Source organism: Suncus etruscus, chromosome 8, assembly GCF_024139225.1.
Source record: "Suncus etruscus isolate mSunEtr1 chromosome 8, mSunEtr1.pri.cur, whole genome shotgun sequence".
Lineage (NCBI taxonomy): Eukaryota > Metazoa > Chordata > Mammalia > Eulipotyphla > Soricidae > Suncus > Suncus etruscus.
The window spans coordinates 51597500-51613439 of record NC_064855.1 but is presented as its reverse complement, the minus strand read 5'-3'; the positions used below and the strand labels follow the sequence as shown (position 1 = coordinate 51613439).

General features: G+C 34.1%; 1 protein-coding gene across 2 annotated transcripts in view; it reads right to left on the bottom strand.

The window, feature by feature from the left end:
• The window catches only part of NBEA (neurobeachin), a 697365-nt gene that overhangs the window by 501009 nt on the left and 180416 nt on the right, over positions 1–15940 (bottom strand). Inside the window, exons 1-3 of one of the 2 annotated variants that reach the window (XM_049778739.1) lie at positions 15249–15340; positions 13109–13217; positions 2768–2920 (exon numbers count right to left, since the gene is read on the bottom strand). In XM_049778739.1, the coding sequence (XP_049634696.1) occupies positions 2768–2920; positions 13109–13217; positions 15249–15316 (330 nt within the window). In that variant the 5' untranslated portion in view covers positions 15317–15340. Of the gene's footprint in view, positions 1–2767; positions 2921–13108; positions 13218–15248; positions 15341–15940 lie in introns of those variants that run through there. The other variant, XM_049778738.1, reaches the window with a different exon arrangement.

Below are 15940 nucleotides of genomic sequence, written 5' to 3'. Positions count from 1 at the left end.
TGGTGGAGAGTCCTGGAAATTTTTTGTTGATGGGGTGCAGTAATTTTGTACTTCAAACCTTAAATATTATGATAATATAGTCATGTTGCATAAACTATAAAAACTATTTTAAAAATTAGTTTTTTGCTGGGAATGTTGGCTAGTCCAGTCTTTTGGAAAACAATGTGGACATCCTCAAAAACACTAGAAACTGTTCTTCCACATAACCCAGCAATACCACTCCTAGAAAAATGTCCTAGGGACCCTAAAACAAAATACAGAAAAGTCATCTACATTCCTAGGTTCATCACAAAACTATTAACTCTAGCCAGAATCTCTAAACCAGGGGTCTCAAACTCAATTTACCGGGGCCACAGGAGGCAAAGTCAGGGTGAGGCAGGGCCGCATAAGGGATTTCACTTACTGAATATTCGCAATAAAAAATCGCATTAGTAAGAAAAAAAATAGCAAAAATCACATTAAACATTTGCATACCCCGAACGGAACTGCTCGGGGTATGCGAATGTTTAATGCGATTTTTTTCTTACTAATGCGATTTTTTATTGCGATTATTCAGTAAGCGCATAATCGCGAATACTGCGATATTTAAGGTTGGCTGCGGGCCACAAAATGTTGTAAAGAGGGCTGCAAATAACGAGCTGCAAGTTTGAGACCCCTGCTCTAAAATATCCAAGTGCCCGAGAACAGATGAGTGGTAAAGAAGTTGTGCTACATCTAAACTACACAGACACTTGGGAAAATGAAGTCAGAAAATTTGCCTATACATATAGGTTATCATGCCGAGTGAAATGAGTCAAAGGGAGAGGGACACACATAGAATTATCACATTCATTAGCAGAAAATAGTTGAGAGTAGTAATACCCAAAGACAACAAAAATGAAGGTTCAAGAGGACTGGTCTATGGTAGATACTTGTCACAAAAGGGAGTGGGGAAAGTGCATTTGGTACAGAAAAGGATCCTGTATAACAATAATAGTTGGAAATGAACAATCTGGACAAAACTGAGTTATAAAAGGAAGTAAAATGATACGCATGATACCCTTTTAGTACAAGTATTAAAAAATAGCAATTCAATAAAATTTTAAAAAATCATTTATAATTTAGTTCCATATAATTCAATAGCTCAAAGTCTGTATTTTCTTCATTAGGACAAGACAATACACAGCTAAATTGTTAGACAAAAATATATATTATCAGATATCATAAGGGCTTTTGTTATTTCACAGTATCTTAAATAAATTGTTTATCGGGGCCGGAGAGATAGCATGGGGTTAGGTGTTTGCCTTTCATGCAAAAGGTCACTGGTTCGAATCCTGGCATCCCATATGGTCCCCATAGCCTGCCAGGAGCGATTTCTGAACGTGAAGCCAGGAGTAACCCCTGAGCGCTGCCGGGTGTGAACCAAAAACAAAACAAAAAACAAAAACAAAAAAAAAAAAAGAGAGAAGTTTATCACGTGAACATTTACTACAAATTCGAACTCTAACCAAGTACAAGAGGACCATTAAAATACTCTTTAAATATTGGATTAAGTCTGGTATATAGACAATGACACACAGTGATACAGAAATTTCAAAATAAGAACTCAGAATTTATAAACTGTTTAACCAAATGTAAGGAATATTTTAAAATTCTATAAGAAAGCTGAAATTTATGAAAAATGTCCCTTACTGTTGATTTTCCCTGGATAATACCAAGATTAATTCAGGTAGAAAGGTAGAAAATCTGTAAAATTTCTTATTCTCTTCCAGAAAATTTATATAATTTACTTGGGGGGGGGGGGGGTTGGGCCACACCGGTGATGCTCAGGTGTTACTCCAGGCTATGAGCTCAGAAATTGCTCCATGCTTGAGGGACAATATGGGACGCCAACGATTGAAAAGAGGACTGTCCTGGGTCAGCCACATGCAAGGCAAATGCCATACTTCTGTGCTACTGCTTCAGTCCCTATAATTTACTTTTATAAAAATGATTAAAAATCATGTCATTGACTCTACATTCACAATGCAATTTTCTATTCAATTATCAGTTATCACAGTAGTAGTAACTAATATTTTTCTTTTCCTAGTTTATTGGTTTAACAAAATATCAATTTTGAACTTTACAAATTATATCTAATAAATTTAGGGTTTAATATTATGTCAACCATAACTTTATAGTTATTAAATATTAAGGCACTGGCAATTACATTTTTGTTTGTAATTGATTTTCAGGAGTACATTGTTCCAACACCAGTTCCACCACCAGTGTTAACTTGCCTTCATCAGTAATTCATATTTCCTGCCATCTTGGTCAGCCTCCTTTGCAGGCAAATTTTTAAATTGATTATTGAACCTTAGAACTCAAGCTTGCAGCATTGTTGGGTCTTTAATTTAGATATGTATGTCTATAAATATATCATAAGTACATATATATAATATATATATGCCAATATCACATCTCTATACCAATCATGTGCTCAAGATAACTTCTGTCATCTCTTTGTTTCTCCCTTTCCCTTCCTATCCTTTTTATTCTTTTGATGATGGGTCATCTGGATATCCCCCTTTACAATCAGTCATTCCCTATATAATACTGAATTTTAATGAACTTTTCATTTAATATATTCATTTTAAAATATTTTATTTCTGATCCTATCCATTAACATTTATTTGACTGACTATAAGATGTCTGAAAAATCTGAATGTTTTCTACTAAATAATGTCATCTAATATGTTTGATTTACAGCATTATACAAAATAAAGTGAGTAAAGAAAAAACATTATACCTTTGCAGGTGTATGTATCCAGATGGCTGGGTTGAATAAAATATGATCACAAAGCTGCTTCAGCAAAGGGGCTCCATGTGATAAACCATCAAGGTATTTTGCAAAGGATAAAAATTGCTCCAGTACAGCTCTAGTTATATGAACTCTTGATGACTAAAGAAAGGAAAAAGAAACTCAAGCTAAGAACATCTAGAATACCAAATTTCAAGACCATAGGATTTTTCAACTATCATGATTACCTACTATCAACAGTGTTTAGGTAAGCAAATGTGCTTCTAAACCTTAATTCTGCACTATCCAAATCAGTGACAACTATCATTGTAAAACTACTCAGTCCTTGAAATATGACTGAAGAGAAGTGATGTATATTCTATACACAAATTAGATTCTGAAAGTTTAAAACAAAAATAAATATAAAAACATGTAATTTCTTTTAGCTCTGATTATATTGAAATAATATTCTGTATACTTTAGGTTAAAAATGAATTTCATATGAAAATATTAAATGTTCTTCATAAAGTTTAAACTAAATCTTCATAAAAAGTTTTATTTAGGTATAACATGCAATTTCATATTTCTGCAATAACAGAAATTTATTTAATTACAGTATGCTAGTAGTAAGCAATCATATTTTAATCAGGACAGGAAAAAAATCAAAATCAGTAAAGCCTGCTAATACTGTGAATCCTTCCCCAACTTCATTTTTTCCCTAAACCCTGTTTTGGTATGTAAATACCCACATGGATTACAAGTAACTTCCCCCACCCTGGTGGGTGGAGTTCTGGATTAAAAAAAAAAAAAAGTCTGTCTGGTGGCTAGGACAGAGTTCAGAGGGCAGCACAGGAAGAGCTCAGCAAAAATGAGCACATGGCAGAGAAAAGCCATGAAAAATAGAGACCTGACTCCAATGAATATGTTTCTGACTGCTCTACTTTCTCTACCACTACCCAGCTTCATCAGACCTGATGGCCTAAGGGGTTAAAAATATGGTGCCTGGGGCAGCCTCACCCAACATGTGGAATTTATATTTTTTATATTTTTATTCTACAGCTGGCACTTAAACATGGACACAGGGCCCAAGGACCCAAGTTGACCGTAGCTATGGTGAATGCCTTGAACCTGTGGTGGCTAATCATGGCCTTCTTGAGCCCGATTGAGAATGCAGAGCCCAAAATATTGGTGCACATGGCATCTGTTCTGAAAATGAAGGAGAACCCTTCAGGAGGGACATAAACAGGCAGTGAAGCAGTCCCCAGAGGCCAAGACCCACAGCCTTTCTTATACCAAAGGTGCTTTTTCCTTGGCCTCTCAACCTGCAAAAACCTATAGAAATCACTGGTTGGGAATAAGCCAAAAAGAAAGCTCCATTGAGAGGCATCTATACAGATCTCACTGTTCTGTTCTAAGCCCCACTGCAAATAAAAAAATTTGCATCTAACTTCAGTGGTTTAATATTAGTTTGCACAAATCTGGGGAAATGCATAATGCTGTTAGTTTTAACAGTTCTCTATTCTAGTGAAGGGCTCCCAATTGGTATGATGTTTCATTGTGTATCTTAGGTAGCAACTTATTTTCAAACTTTATTATCTGCAGAAATGTTCTTGGATTTTGTTTAGATGCGTTAATAGAAAGGAATTAGGATGTTCTAGACTCATATTACAGTGATTGTTGTAAGAATGTTTAAGAATTTTCAAACTAAGTGTATTTGAAAAAAGGTTCTAACATTTATGTTCAGAGAAGTCTAGGAAAAAAAATGTGATATATATAAGATATAAAAAGGCTGATTGCTTTGAGAATGAGGGGTACAATTTAAACTTGGATGCTTTGAGTTTTGATCTGAGGATCCAGCCTCTGAAGAGAAAAGTAGAACAAAAGTTTTGTAATATAATATTTTCTCTCTTCTTTTTTTGTTTGTTTTGTTTAAAACAGAAAAGATTGAAAATGTAAGGTGAACCCTACCACCTAACTTCTTTTTTTCCCTAACCCCTTCTTTTGGTATGTAAACATCCCCAGTTAAACTAAAATAACCACCCCCCCCCCGTCCTGGTGTGTGGGGTTCTGGATAATAAAGAAAGGAGTCTGCCTGAAGGCTAGGGACAGAGCTCATCCAGAGACAAGATAGGATAGTCAGCACTGGGAGAACTCAACAAAAAAAAAAACTGAGAAATAAAGGGAGCTAAAGACACCAATGAGTATCTTTTCTGACTGCTGTGTATTATTTCCCCATCACTATCCTGCTTTTTCAAACCCTTCAGGCTGAAGGGGTTAGAGGCACCTTGCATGTGATGGCCTCATCCAACACCTGGATTTTATGTTTATTCTACACCTGCTCAGCATTTATAAAGCAAATAACACAATTAGTCATAATTATTGTGCATCCATTATTTTCCTTTGAGAATTCTATAATTGTCAACATTCAGAAAATATACATGTCAAGTATCTGGCATTTTTACCACACATTCTCCTATGCTTTTTTATAATGTTAGTAATTAAATAGATTAAAACTAAAGTGGACAGCAAATTTGTAGATTAGTACATAAAGGAAAATTTAACTGAAAAGCTAATATTTAATTTAAACTGTAAGTAATATGTTTCCAAACTTCCACTATACATTAGTAGTAATAAAAAGAGTAAAGTATAAAAATCAAAAACAAATACACAAATTAATAAATAATTTGGAGTCCAGGTTTAAATACTTATACTCAGAGGCTAATTTATGATAAGTTAACCCAAAAAAAGAAGAAATAAATGTCTGAAATATATGGTGCTGGGGAAAAGAGATAACTGTCTTAAAAGAAATAAAACTGCACCACTATGTTACACCATACGTAACTTAAGGCAAAATGAAAGACTTATATCTTAAGACCCAAATCCATAAAACAATTTGGAAAAAATTATAATCAAAATTATGGTATACTATGATCAGAGTGATGATATAGTAGGTTGGGTGTTTGCCTTACATACTGCTGACCTAAGTTAGGTCCCTGGAACTCTATATGGTCCCCTAAGCACTACAAGGAATGGAGCAAGCCAGGAACACTGCTGTTGTGTTCCCCCAGAAAATAATAATCTGGATGGCTGACTGTGGGGACTGCCAGGTAAAGTGCTGATTGCTTCACCTGCAGACTCTCCACACTGCTGTGCTTCTTCTGAGGAAACTGAGGAACTCAAGGGAGCCCTGTCTTGTGCTTCTCTGTCTTTTCTGAATCCTTGAAGCTCTCCTCAGAACCCTGGGAAGAAAATCCCAAAAAAACTGCATTCTGAAGCTATCCAACAAGCCAGTGAGTAAGAAATGGCTGACTTTACAAGCCCAGAAAGGGGAAGCCGCTGAACTCTGCTGAAACTCAGATGCCAGCAACCCTATCTGCCTTTCTTCTATGCTGTGCTCCATTTAAGGCCTGATTTCATCCTGTATGTGGCTCATCTGCAGACATCTCGCTTTCCTGGAGCCTTCCCTGGAGATGAGTTTACAAGCCCAGAAAGGGTGGAGCCAGAGGAGCACAACCTCTCTGCTTCGTTTTCTGGCCATGCACATCATTTAGCCAATGAATACAACCACAACACGGAGAAAAACCCACAATACAAATGTGACAATGGGGAAAACAACAAAGATCAGCACCAGACACAGAGAATGAAGATGGTAACTCTGATGACTTGAACATGCCCAACCAACTAGTCAGTCTCTCAGATAAGGAGTTTAGAGTCGCAATATGGAAGATGTTCAAAGAACTCAAAGAAACTATAGAAGAGAACACTAATAAGAATGAAGAGAATATGAAGATAGAAATCAGAAAACTCCAAATTGAAACTTCAGGTCAAATAACAGGTCTGAAAAACTCAGTAGATGAATTGAATTAAAACATGGTTGAGCTTTCCCAAGGTTTAACAGCAGCTGAGGATAAAATAAGTACAATGGAAGATGAGATGAATAACAATTCCATACAGCAGAAGAAATTTGAAAAAAAGCCTCAAAGCAAATGATCAAATAATGGAAAAATTACACAAAGAATGGGAACAGATGAAAATAGAAGTCTATGATAAGCTCAACAGAAACAACTTAAGACACATTGGAGTCCCAGAGACCCAGGAAGAAAATCTCCAGGAAGAATCAACGGTCAAGAACATCATTAAAGAGAAACTACCGGAGCTAATGAATATATGCGATCAAATCCTGCATGCCCGAAGAGTACCAACTAAAAGGGACCCCAGAAAAAACACCCCAAGACACATACTGGTCACAGTGATGATTCCCACAGATAGAATTCTGAAAGCAGCAAGATCGAAAAGAGAAATTACATTCAAGGGAACATCCTTGAGATTTACTGCAGACCTGTCAACGGAAACACTCAAGGCCAGAAGGCAGTGGTGAGACATAGTGACAAAACTCAATGAAAAGCTTCACCTAGAATACTGCACCAGACAAAACTGCTTTCAGGTTTGAAGGAACAATACATGGTTTCACAGAAAAACAACAGCTCAGAAACTTTACAGACTCAAAACCATTCTTAAATGAAAAAATAAACGGCCTACTTTAAGGCAAGACTGACCAACAGACATACCAAACGTCGCTATAAAGATGGCACTAACTCCCAGGACAATTCTTTCTCTCAATATCAAAGGACTAAATGCACCAGTTAAGAGACACAGAGTGGCTAAATGGATCAGAAAACTCAATCCAACCTTCTGCTGCCTACGAGAAACGCACCTGAATAATCAGAACAAACACAGACTCAAAATAAACGCTAGAGGAAAAACATCCAAGCAAACAACACCCATAAAAAAGCTGGAGTGGCCATACTAATATCAGATGATTCAAACTTTATACTTAGGAAAGTTGTAAGGGACAAAGATGGACATTTTGTATTAATCAAGTGATACGTATAGCGGAATAAATCACTCTCCTAAACATATATACACCAAAAGAGGAGCCAGCAAAATATTTAATAAAATTGTTAACAAATCTAAGAAATAATATCAATAACAACACAATAATTGTGGGAGACATAATAACGGCATTGTCAACACTTGACAGGTCAACCAGACTGAAACCCAACAAGAATATACTACACCTGAAAAAGAGAAATGGAAGAAAGTGGTCTAGTAGATATATACAGACACTCCACCCCCAGAAGCCCGGATATATATTCTACTCTAATGCACATGAGACATTCTCCAGGATAGACTACATGCTACCACATAAAACGTACCTCCATAATATCAAGAGGATAGGAATTTTGCAGGCTACCTCCACTTACCACAAGGCCCTGAAATTATATGTGAACCAAAAAAGGACACAGAAGAAAAAGTTTAATAATTGGAAGTTAAACAGCCTCATACTGAATAACCAGTGGGTTCGAGATGAAATCAAAGAGAAAATCAAAACCTTCGTCAAAACAAATGACAATGGAGACACAAATTACCACAAAAGATGGGACACAGCAAAAGCTGTACTGAGAGGAAAATTTAAAGCTTTGCAAGCACACATCAGGAAAGAAGAAGGGGGATACCTGAATAGCTTAATGATGCAGCTCATAGAATTAGAAAGTGCTCAACAAAAGGAACCAAAAATAGGGAGACAGAAGGAAATAACAAAGCTGAGAGCAGAAATCAATGAAATGGAAAACCGAAAAACAATCCAAAAGATCAACAAAAGCAGAAGTTGGTTCTTTGAAAAAATAAACAAGATTGATAGATCACTGGCAAAATTAACAAAGAAAGAGAGAGAAACTTGTAACTCGTATTAGGAATGAAAAAGGAGAGATCACTACTGATATGGTAGAGATCCAAAGGGTAATCAGAAACTTCTAACAATCCTGGCAAGACTCTTTCATGAAATCAAAAAAACAGGAACACTTCCAAATAGCTTTTATAAAGCCAACATCACCTTGATACCTAAAGCAGACAGAGATGCTACCAAAAAAGAAAATTACAGACCAATATCGCTGATGAATACATATGCAAAAATCCTCAACAAAATCCTGGCAAATAGGATTCAATGCCTCATTAAGAAGATCATCCACTACGATCAAGTAGGTTTCATCCCAGGAATGCAAGGCTGGTTTAACATCCATAAATCTATCAACATAATAAACAACATCAACAACAAGAAAAACAGAAATCACATGATCATATCAATAGACGCAGAACAAGCATTTGATAAGGTCCAACACCCATTCTTGATCAAAACTCTCAACAAGATGGGAATGGAAGGAAACTTTCTCAATATAGTTAAGGCCATCTACCACAAGCCAGAGGCAAATATTGTCATCAGTGGAGAAAAATGAAAGCCTTTCCTCTAAATTCTGGCACAAGACAAGGCTGTCCTCTCTCACCACTCCTATTCAACATAGCACTGGAAGTACTTGCTATAGTGATTAGGCAAGAAAAAGATATCAAGTGAATCCAGATAGGAAAGGAAGAAGTCAAGCTCTCGCTGTTTGCAGATGACATGATACTCTACCTAGAAAATCCTAAAGTCTCTGTGAAAAAGCTTCTAGAAACAATAGAATCATATAGCAAGGTGGCAAGCTACAAAATTAACACACTAAAATCAATGGCCTTTCTATACACCAATAGTAATGAGGAAGAAATAGACATTCAGAAAACAACCCCATTCACAATAGTGCCATACAAACTCAAATATCTTGGAATCAACTTGACTAAAAAAGTGAAGGACCCTACAAAGAAAACAATAAAATTGCTCCAAGAAATAAGAGAGGACACGAGGAAATAGAAGCACATACCCTGCTCATGGATTGGCAGGAGTAACATCGTTAAAATGGCAATACTCCCCAAACCATTGTACATATTTAATGTGATCCCTCTAAAGGTACCCATGACATTCGTCAAAGAAGTGGATCAGGCACTTTTGAAATTCATTTGGAACAATACACACCTTAGAATAGCTATCTAAAGCAATCATTGGGAAAAAGAATACGGGAGGAATTACTTTCCCCAACTTTAAATTGTACTACAAAGCAATAGTTATCAAAACAGAATGGTATTGAAATAAAGACAGGCCCTCAGATCAGTGGAATAGGCTTGAATACTCAGAGAGACTGTTCCCCAGACATACAATCACCTAATTTTTGATAAAGGAGCAAGAAATCCTAAATGGAGCAAAGAAAGCCTCTTCAACAAGTGGTGTGGGCACAACTGGCTAGCCACTTGCAAAAAAATTGAACTTAGACCCCCAGCTAACATCATGTACAAAGATTAAATGCAAATGGATGAAAGACCACGATATCAGACCTGAAACCATAAGATATATAGAACAACACGTAGGCAAAACACTCCAGGACATTACAGGCATCTTCAAGGAGGAAACTGCACTCTCCAAGCAAGTGAAAGCAGAGATTAACAGATGGGAATATATTAAACTGAGAAGCTTCTGCACCTCAAAAGAAATAGTGCCCAGGATACAAGAGCCCCCCACTGAGTGGGAGAAACTATTCACCCAATACCCATCAGATAAGGGGCTAATCTCTAAAATATACAAGGCACTGACAGAACTTTACAAGAAAAAAACATCTAATCCCATCAAAAAATGGGGAGAAGAAATGACACTTTGACAAAGAAGAAATACAAATGGCCAAAAGACACATGAAAAAATGGTCCACATCACTAATCATCTGGGAGATGCAAATCAACACAACTCTGAGGTACCACCTCACACCCCAGAGATTGGCACGCATCACAAAGAATGAGAACAAGCAGTGTTGGCGGGGATGTGGAGAGAAAGGAACTCTTTTTTTTTTTTTTTACATTTTTTTTTATTTTGATTATAGTGTCTTACATATTGTTGACAATAACATTTTAGGTACATATTTACATAAAATCAGGGGGGATTCCCATCACCAAATTGTCTTATCCACTGCTGGTGGGAATGCCGTCTAGTTCAACCTTTATGGAAAGCAATATGGAGATTCCTCTAAAAACTGGAAATCAAGCTCCCATACAACTCAGCTGTACCACTCCTAGGAATGTACCCTAGGAACACAAAAATACAATAAAAAAATCCCTTCCTTACATCTATATTCATTGCAGCATTATTTACCATAGCAAGACTCTGAATAAAGCCAAGATACAATTCAACAGATAAATGGCTAAATAAACTGTGGTACATATACACAATGGAATATTATGCAGCTGTCAGGAGAGATGAAGTCATGAAATTTTCCTATACATGGATGTACATGGAATCTATTAAGCTGAGTGAAATAAGTCAGAGAGAGAGAGAGAGAGAGAGAGAGAGAGAGAGAGAGAGAGAGAGAGAGAGAGAGAGAGAAAGACACAGAATGGTCTCACTCATTTATGGGTTTTAAGAGAAATGTTTCTTGCAATAATAATTTTCAGACACAAAAGAGAAAAGAGCTGGAAATTACAGCTCACCTCAGGAAGCTCACCACAAACAGGGATGAGTTTAGTTAGAGAAATAACTAAGTTTCGAACTGTCCTAATAATGAGAATGTACGAGGGAAATAGAAAGCCTGTCTAGAGTACAGGCGGGGATTTGGTGGGGTGGAGGGAGATTTGGGACATTGGTGATGGGAATGTTGCACTGGTGATGGGTGTTCTTTACATGACTGAAACCCAAACACAATCATGTATGTAATAAATTATTTTAAATAAAAAATTTAAAAAAAAAGAAAAAATAGTTCTAAACTATGGAAAGTAATATCTTCATGTACTGAGTATCATTTTAAGGCTATGGCTCAGACCAGAATCTCCCTAATTTTCTAAGGAATCCTAACTAGATGTTCTACCCCATTATTATACTATATTCATTTCATGATTAGATGAGTTGAATAGTTTTTTTTATTCAAAAAAAAAGAAAATAATAATCTGAAATTAAATCTCTGATCAGTCCAGAAATTCAGTCACAACAAGAAAATAAATGTAAAAGGTGAATGTGACCAAACAGTTCCCCATATAATGCACTATTAAAGATGAAGGAAACATTATTTCTTCCAAAAATAAGAGCATTTGTTTCAAATAAAAAATATGTTCAAGGATTTCAAATAAAGAAACAGAGATGAAATAATATCAGAAAAAGTGTCTATATTATTTCTGAAAGAAAAAATAAGCTTATTCTTTTTTTGTTTCAAAAATGTTTCCATTTTCATAGAAGTATTATAGTTAATTGACAAAAAACAGGTTAGAGAAACTTTAATAAGAATGATAGATTATTTATTGACACAAAATAACACAATTCTATCATACATCTTTAATTTTAAAGAAAATAATATAATTAAAATTATTATGAGATTATAACAAATTCAGTATTCATTACCATAATAGTACAGCTGTGATTAAAGTAAAGGTGTGCACATAAAAATGACACAAAATGCAAAAGATAAATAATGTAATTTATATTGTTTATACTATGTTATGATTAGAGGGAAATCTATTTTAAATGCCCCAGAATATTAAAAGTGGGGACAAAGAATGCAAAATAATGTTTATGTTACTAAAAAGCATTTAAGTACAATAGGTTTAATTTACAAATTGAGGGAGGGGAAGGAGAGAGAGAGAGAGAGAGAGAGAGAGAGAGAGAGAGAGAGAGAAGGGGAGAGAGAGAAAGAGAAAAAGAGAGAGAAAAAAAGAGAGAGTAACATGCTCGAGAGAGAGAGAGGGAGTAGGCTTCTCCAAATCTGATGAAAGATGGCCCTGTACACATTACAACATTAAAGTACGAAAATGTACATCTCAATAGCGACCATACAGGTGACATGTGCCTGGGCCAAAGAAGCATATGTGCACCTAAAATGTATACAGTGTAGACATTTAAATGCACATATAAAAAGAAGTTCCAAAATTCAGTATAATCAGTTAAATTTCAGTTAATATAAATTTGATATATGAATAACATGTCAATTATCAGAAACATGTAACATACAATACCTGTATTATTTATTTATTTATGTTTCCATTTGGGCCACATGTGGATGATGCTCAAAGGGTTATTCTGGGTTTTTGCATTCAAGAGTCACTAAGGGCAGTACTTCGGAGAGCAAAGGAGATGTCACGATTGAACTCTCATCAGTTCCATGGAAGTCAAGCACCTTATCCACTATACTAGCTTGGCCCCAATTTTCAATGAAGTAGATGAAAGAAATTATCTTTGACTTTTTATTCACTCAAAATGTCATAATTAGAAAGATTTCAAACACTGATTTAGTTCAAAGTCTACATTTAATCTGAAAGCACTATAAAGATGGATGTGAATTAGCAAAAGCAAACATTATGGCCTCAGTGTGATCAATGGAAAGAGAACCTACAGACTATCAGTTTTCTATGAATGAAGGCTATGCAGTCAAACCAGAAATATATACTACTTACCTTTTCTAGTAAGTAGCCAATTACTAAAAAGCCTTTTCCACCCAGCATCTGTTCTTGCATGGCTACTGAACTTTTAAGTAGTTCAACCAGGAATGCCAAAAGAGTAGCACTGCATGTAAAGTACAGATAATTCATAATGTAATTGTCAATTTGATTACAAATATAAGTATTGCATTTCTATATTTTATCAAGCTAAAATATTCTATTTCAAGCCTACTCACATTTTGCTGATAACTGTTGAAACTAAAATTACTTAAATAAAAAGTATGAATATATTTTCACCACTCCTAATCTAGATTTATCTCTATATATAACATCACAATTTACAATGCAACTATATAGTTTTATATTACAAGGCAAAGTCTCAATATTTAAATACAGATATAATTCCAACTTCAATTAATTTAAAAGAATTATACCGACAAATACACCACTTTCCATATCTTTTCAAAGAACTATGCTCAGAGAAAAATCTATATATATGTACACAACATTGCATTCTAAAGAACATACCAAATAAATATTTCATTTCCACCTGTTTTCAAAAGTTTGATATTTAAAAATATCTATAGAAATATTCAATATATTCCTTATATTTAAAAATGCCCTCAGAAAAGTTAGAGAGCAGGAAATGTAAAAGTTATAGTAATATTGAAATTAAAAGTGACAATTACACAACAGATACACAAACACATAAAAGCGTGCAAAGATGTGTGCCAATGATAAAACTTTAATTATGTCTGTTCTGAAAAGAAACAAATGAAAAATAAATTTTTGCATTAAACTTTAATAATATACTACTTTACAAAGTCCAAGAAAGATTTTCAATCAGCAACTCTCTCGAATCTCTAAGAAACTTATGTTTTTCATTTCATATATAAATTACTGTTTATGACAATTGTTATGCTAGATTTTATCAGCAATGTAGTGTTTTATAACAGACCTACTTATAGCCACAAGAAAAGAAAGAACCACACATTTCTAAAATATTTTAATGATCCAGTACTCAAACCTCCAAAAATATAATAAACTGGGTAATAAAGAAAGCTTGAAAATTATTAAAAGGCTCAAAAGAATTCAATAGTTATCCTAATCTCAAAAGTTATTGTAAGTCTTCTGAAGTAAATATATTTGACAAATAATGAATTTCTTGGAAAAAGTGATTTCTTATCGCAAACATTATCTTAAAATAATGAATAACAAAATAGTTTCATCATATAAAATTAATAGTTTAATGTATTACCAAATAGAAAAATAAAATTGAGAAAAAAAGCATTCAGTTACATGAAATTAAAGCTCCATCACATTGACTGTCCTATATCCTTAAATCACAAAAGTAAATAGAATATTACAATTAAATAATATTTAATTTACTTTGTCCTAGAAGATAAAGATAGATATAAACAAGAAAATGATAATTCCCAAGGAATCCCTTGAGATTTCTGAATGTAGTTTCCATCATTAAAAGAACAACTACTAAACAAACGAGTCCATCTTTCATTAATAGAATCAATAATCAAAGCCAGTCACAAATACTGCCTAAGTCATATTACACATAAAACCTCGACCCAAATATTTTAAAAAATTAAGAAAGCTACTATATAGGGATTATGTAATTCCTAATATGTTTACAGAATTCTGATGTATACGTAAATTAGTGAGTAAGGGGGAAAAGTTTACTAGAATTCCTAAACATTAACACAACCAAAAGGAACAAGTGAAAAGCCTAACTATAGACCCTACCATTTATATGTTTTATGAATAATAAGCAAAGAAATTATTCTTATAATAATTACCCTCCTACTTATAGGATGCCATAGCTATTGTTTTTTAATAATTTCTAATGTATATCATATTACTTTAGATTTGCAAGCAGTGTGTTCAATTGAAAATCATAAATATTAATTTATTATACAAAAATCTTAAACACATGACAATGGTACCTATATCATTTTAATTCCCTTTCAATAATAACTAGTCATATGCATTCATTAATTATCTTTAATTTACACCTAAAACCCAATGCAATAGTAACTTCCAAAAATATTTATAATAGGAATTTTTGACATGGTGGACGTAATAATAAAAAGATGGCCATCTTCGAAGAGGAACATTTTCAAACATAATTTAACAAACTTACCAGTAACTAAAATGCATCGGATTGCTGCAGGGCTCACAATAAACTTGCAAAATTCTGTGTACTGCCATACAAAATTTCTCTCCATTCTTGCCTATTTCCAACTCCCCTAGATACAAAGGCAAATATAAAGGATACTTCAGCCCATTCCTATATCTCCTACATGCCACTTCCTGTCTAGACACAACAGTTCATCGGCAGAGGATCTAAATATATAGGATAAACCAAAAAAAAGCAAGCATCTATGTCAGCCAAAACTACGTAGTATACAGAACATACAACACTCTTTTGAAAAGTATAGCAATACACCAAAATGGATTTTCAGAGAAGTATTTTACTTAATAAATAAAATGTGCACTGATTTTTATCTCATAATATAAAATTGCTAAACTTTTCAATAGATGATAACATATTTTCTGTAAGTAGCAATTTCTACTTCAAGAATGCATTAAGATTTTGAGTCCTGTCTTAATCTAAGATAAACACTAATTATATAGTGTTATTTCTAAAAAAATAAACTTCTAATTCTTCATAAACCTATATTAAGTTATTAAAAAATTTTATTTTAATATCTGTACTTTAAAAAGGGCTAAGTCTTGGGAAAATACATTGAAACTGACTAATAACTATACAATTATATTATCATTCAATTAAAAATACTACATTTAAGTTACTTTAAAATTTTCAGTTTGCCT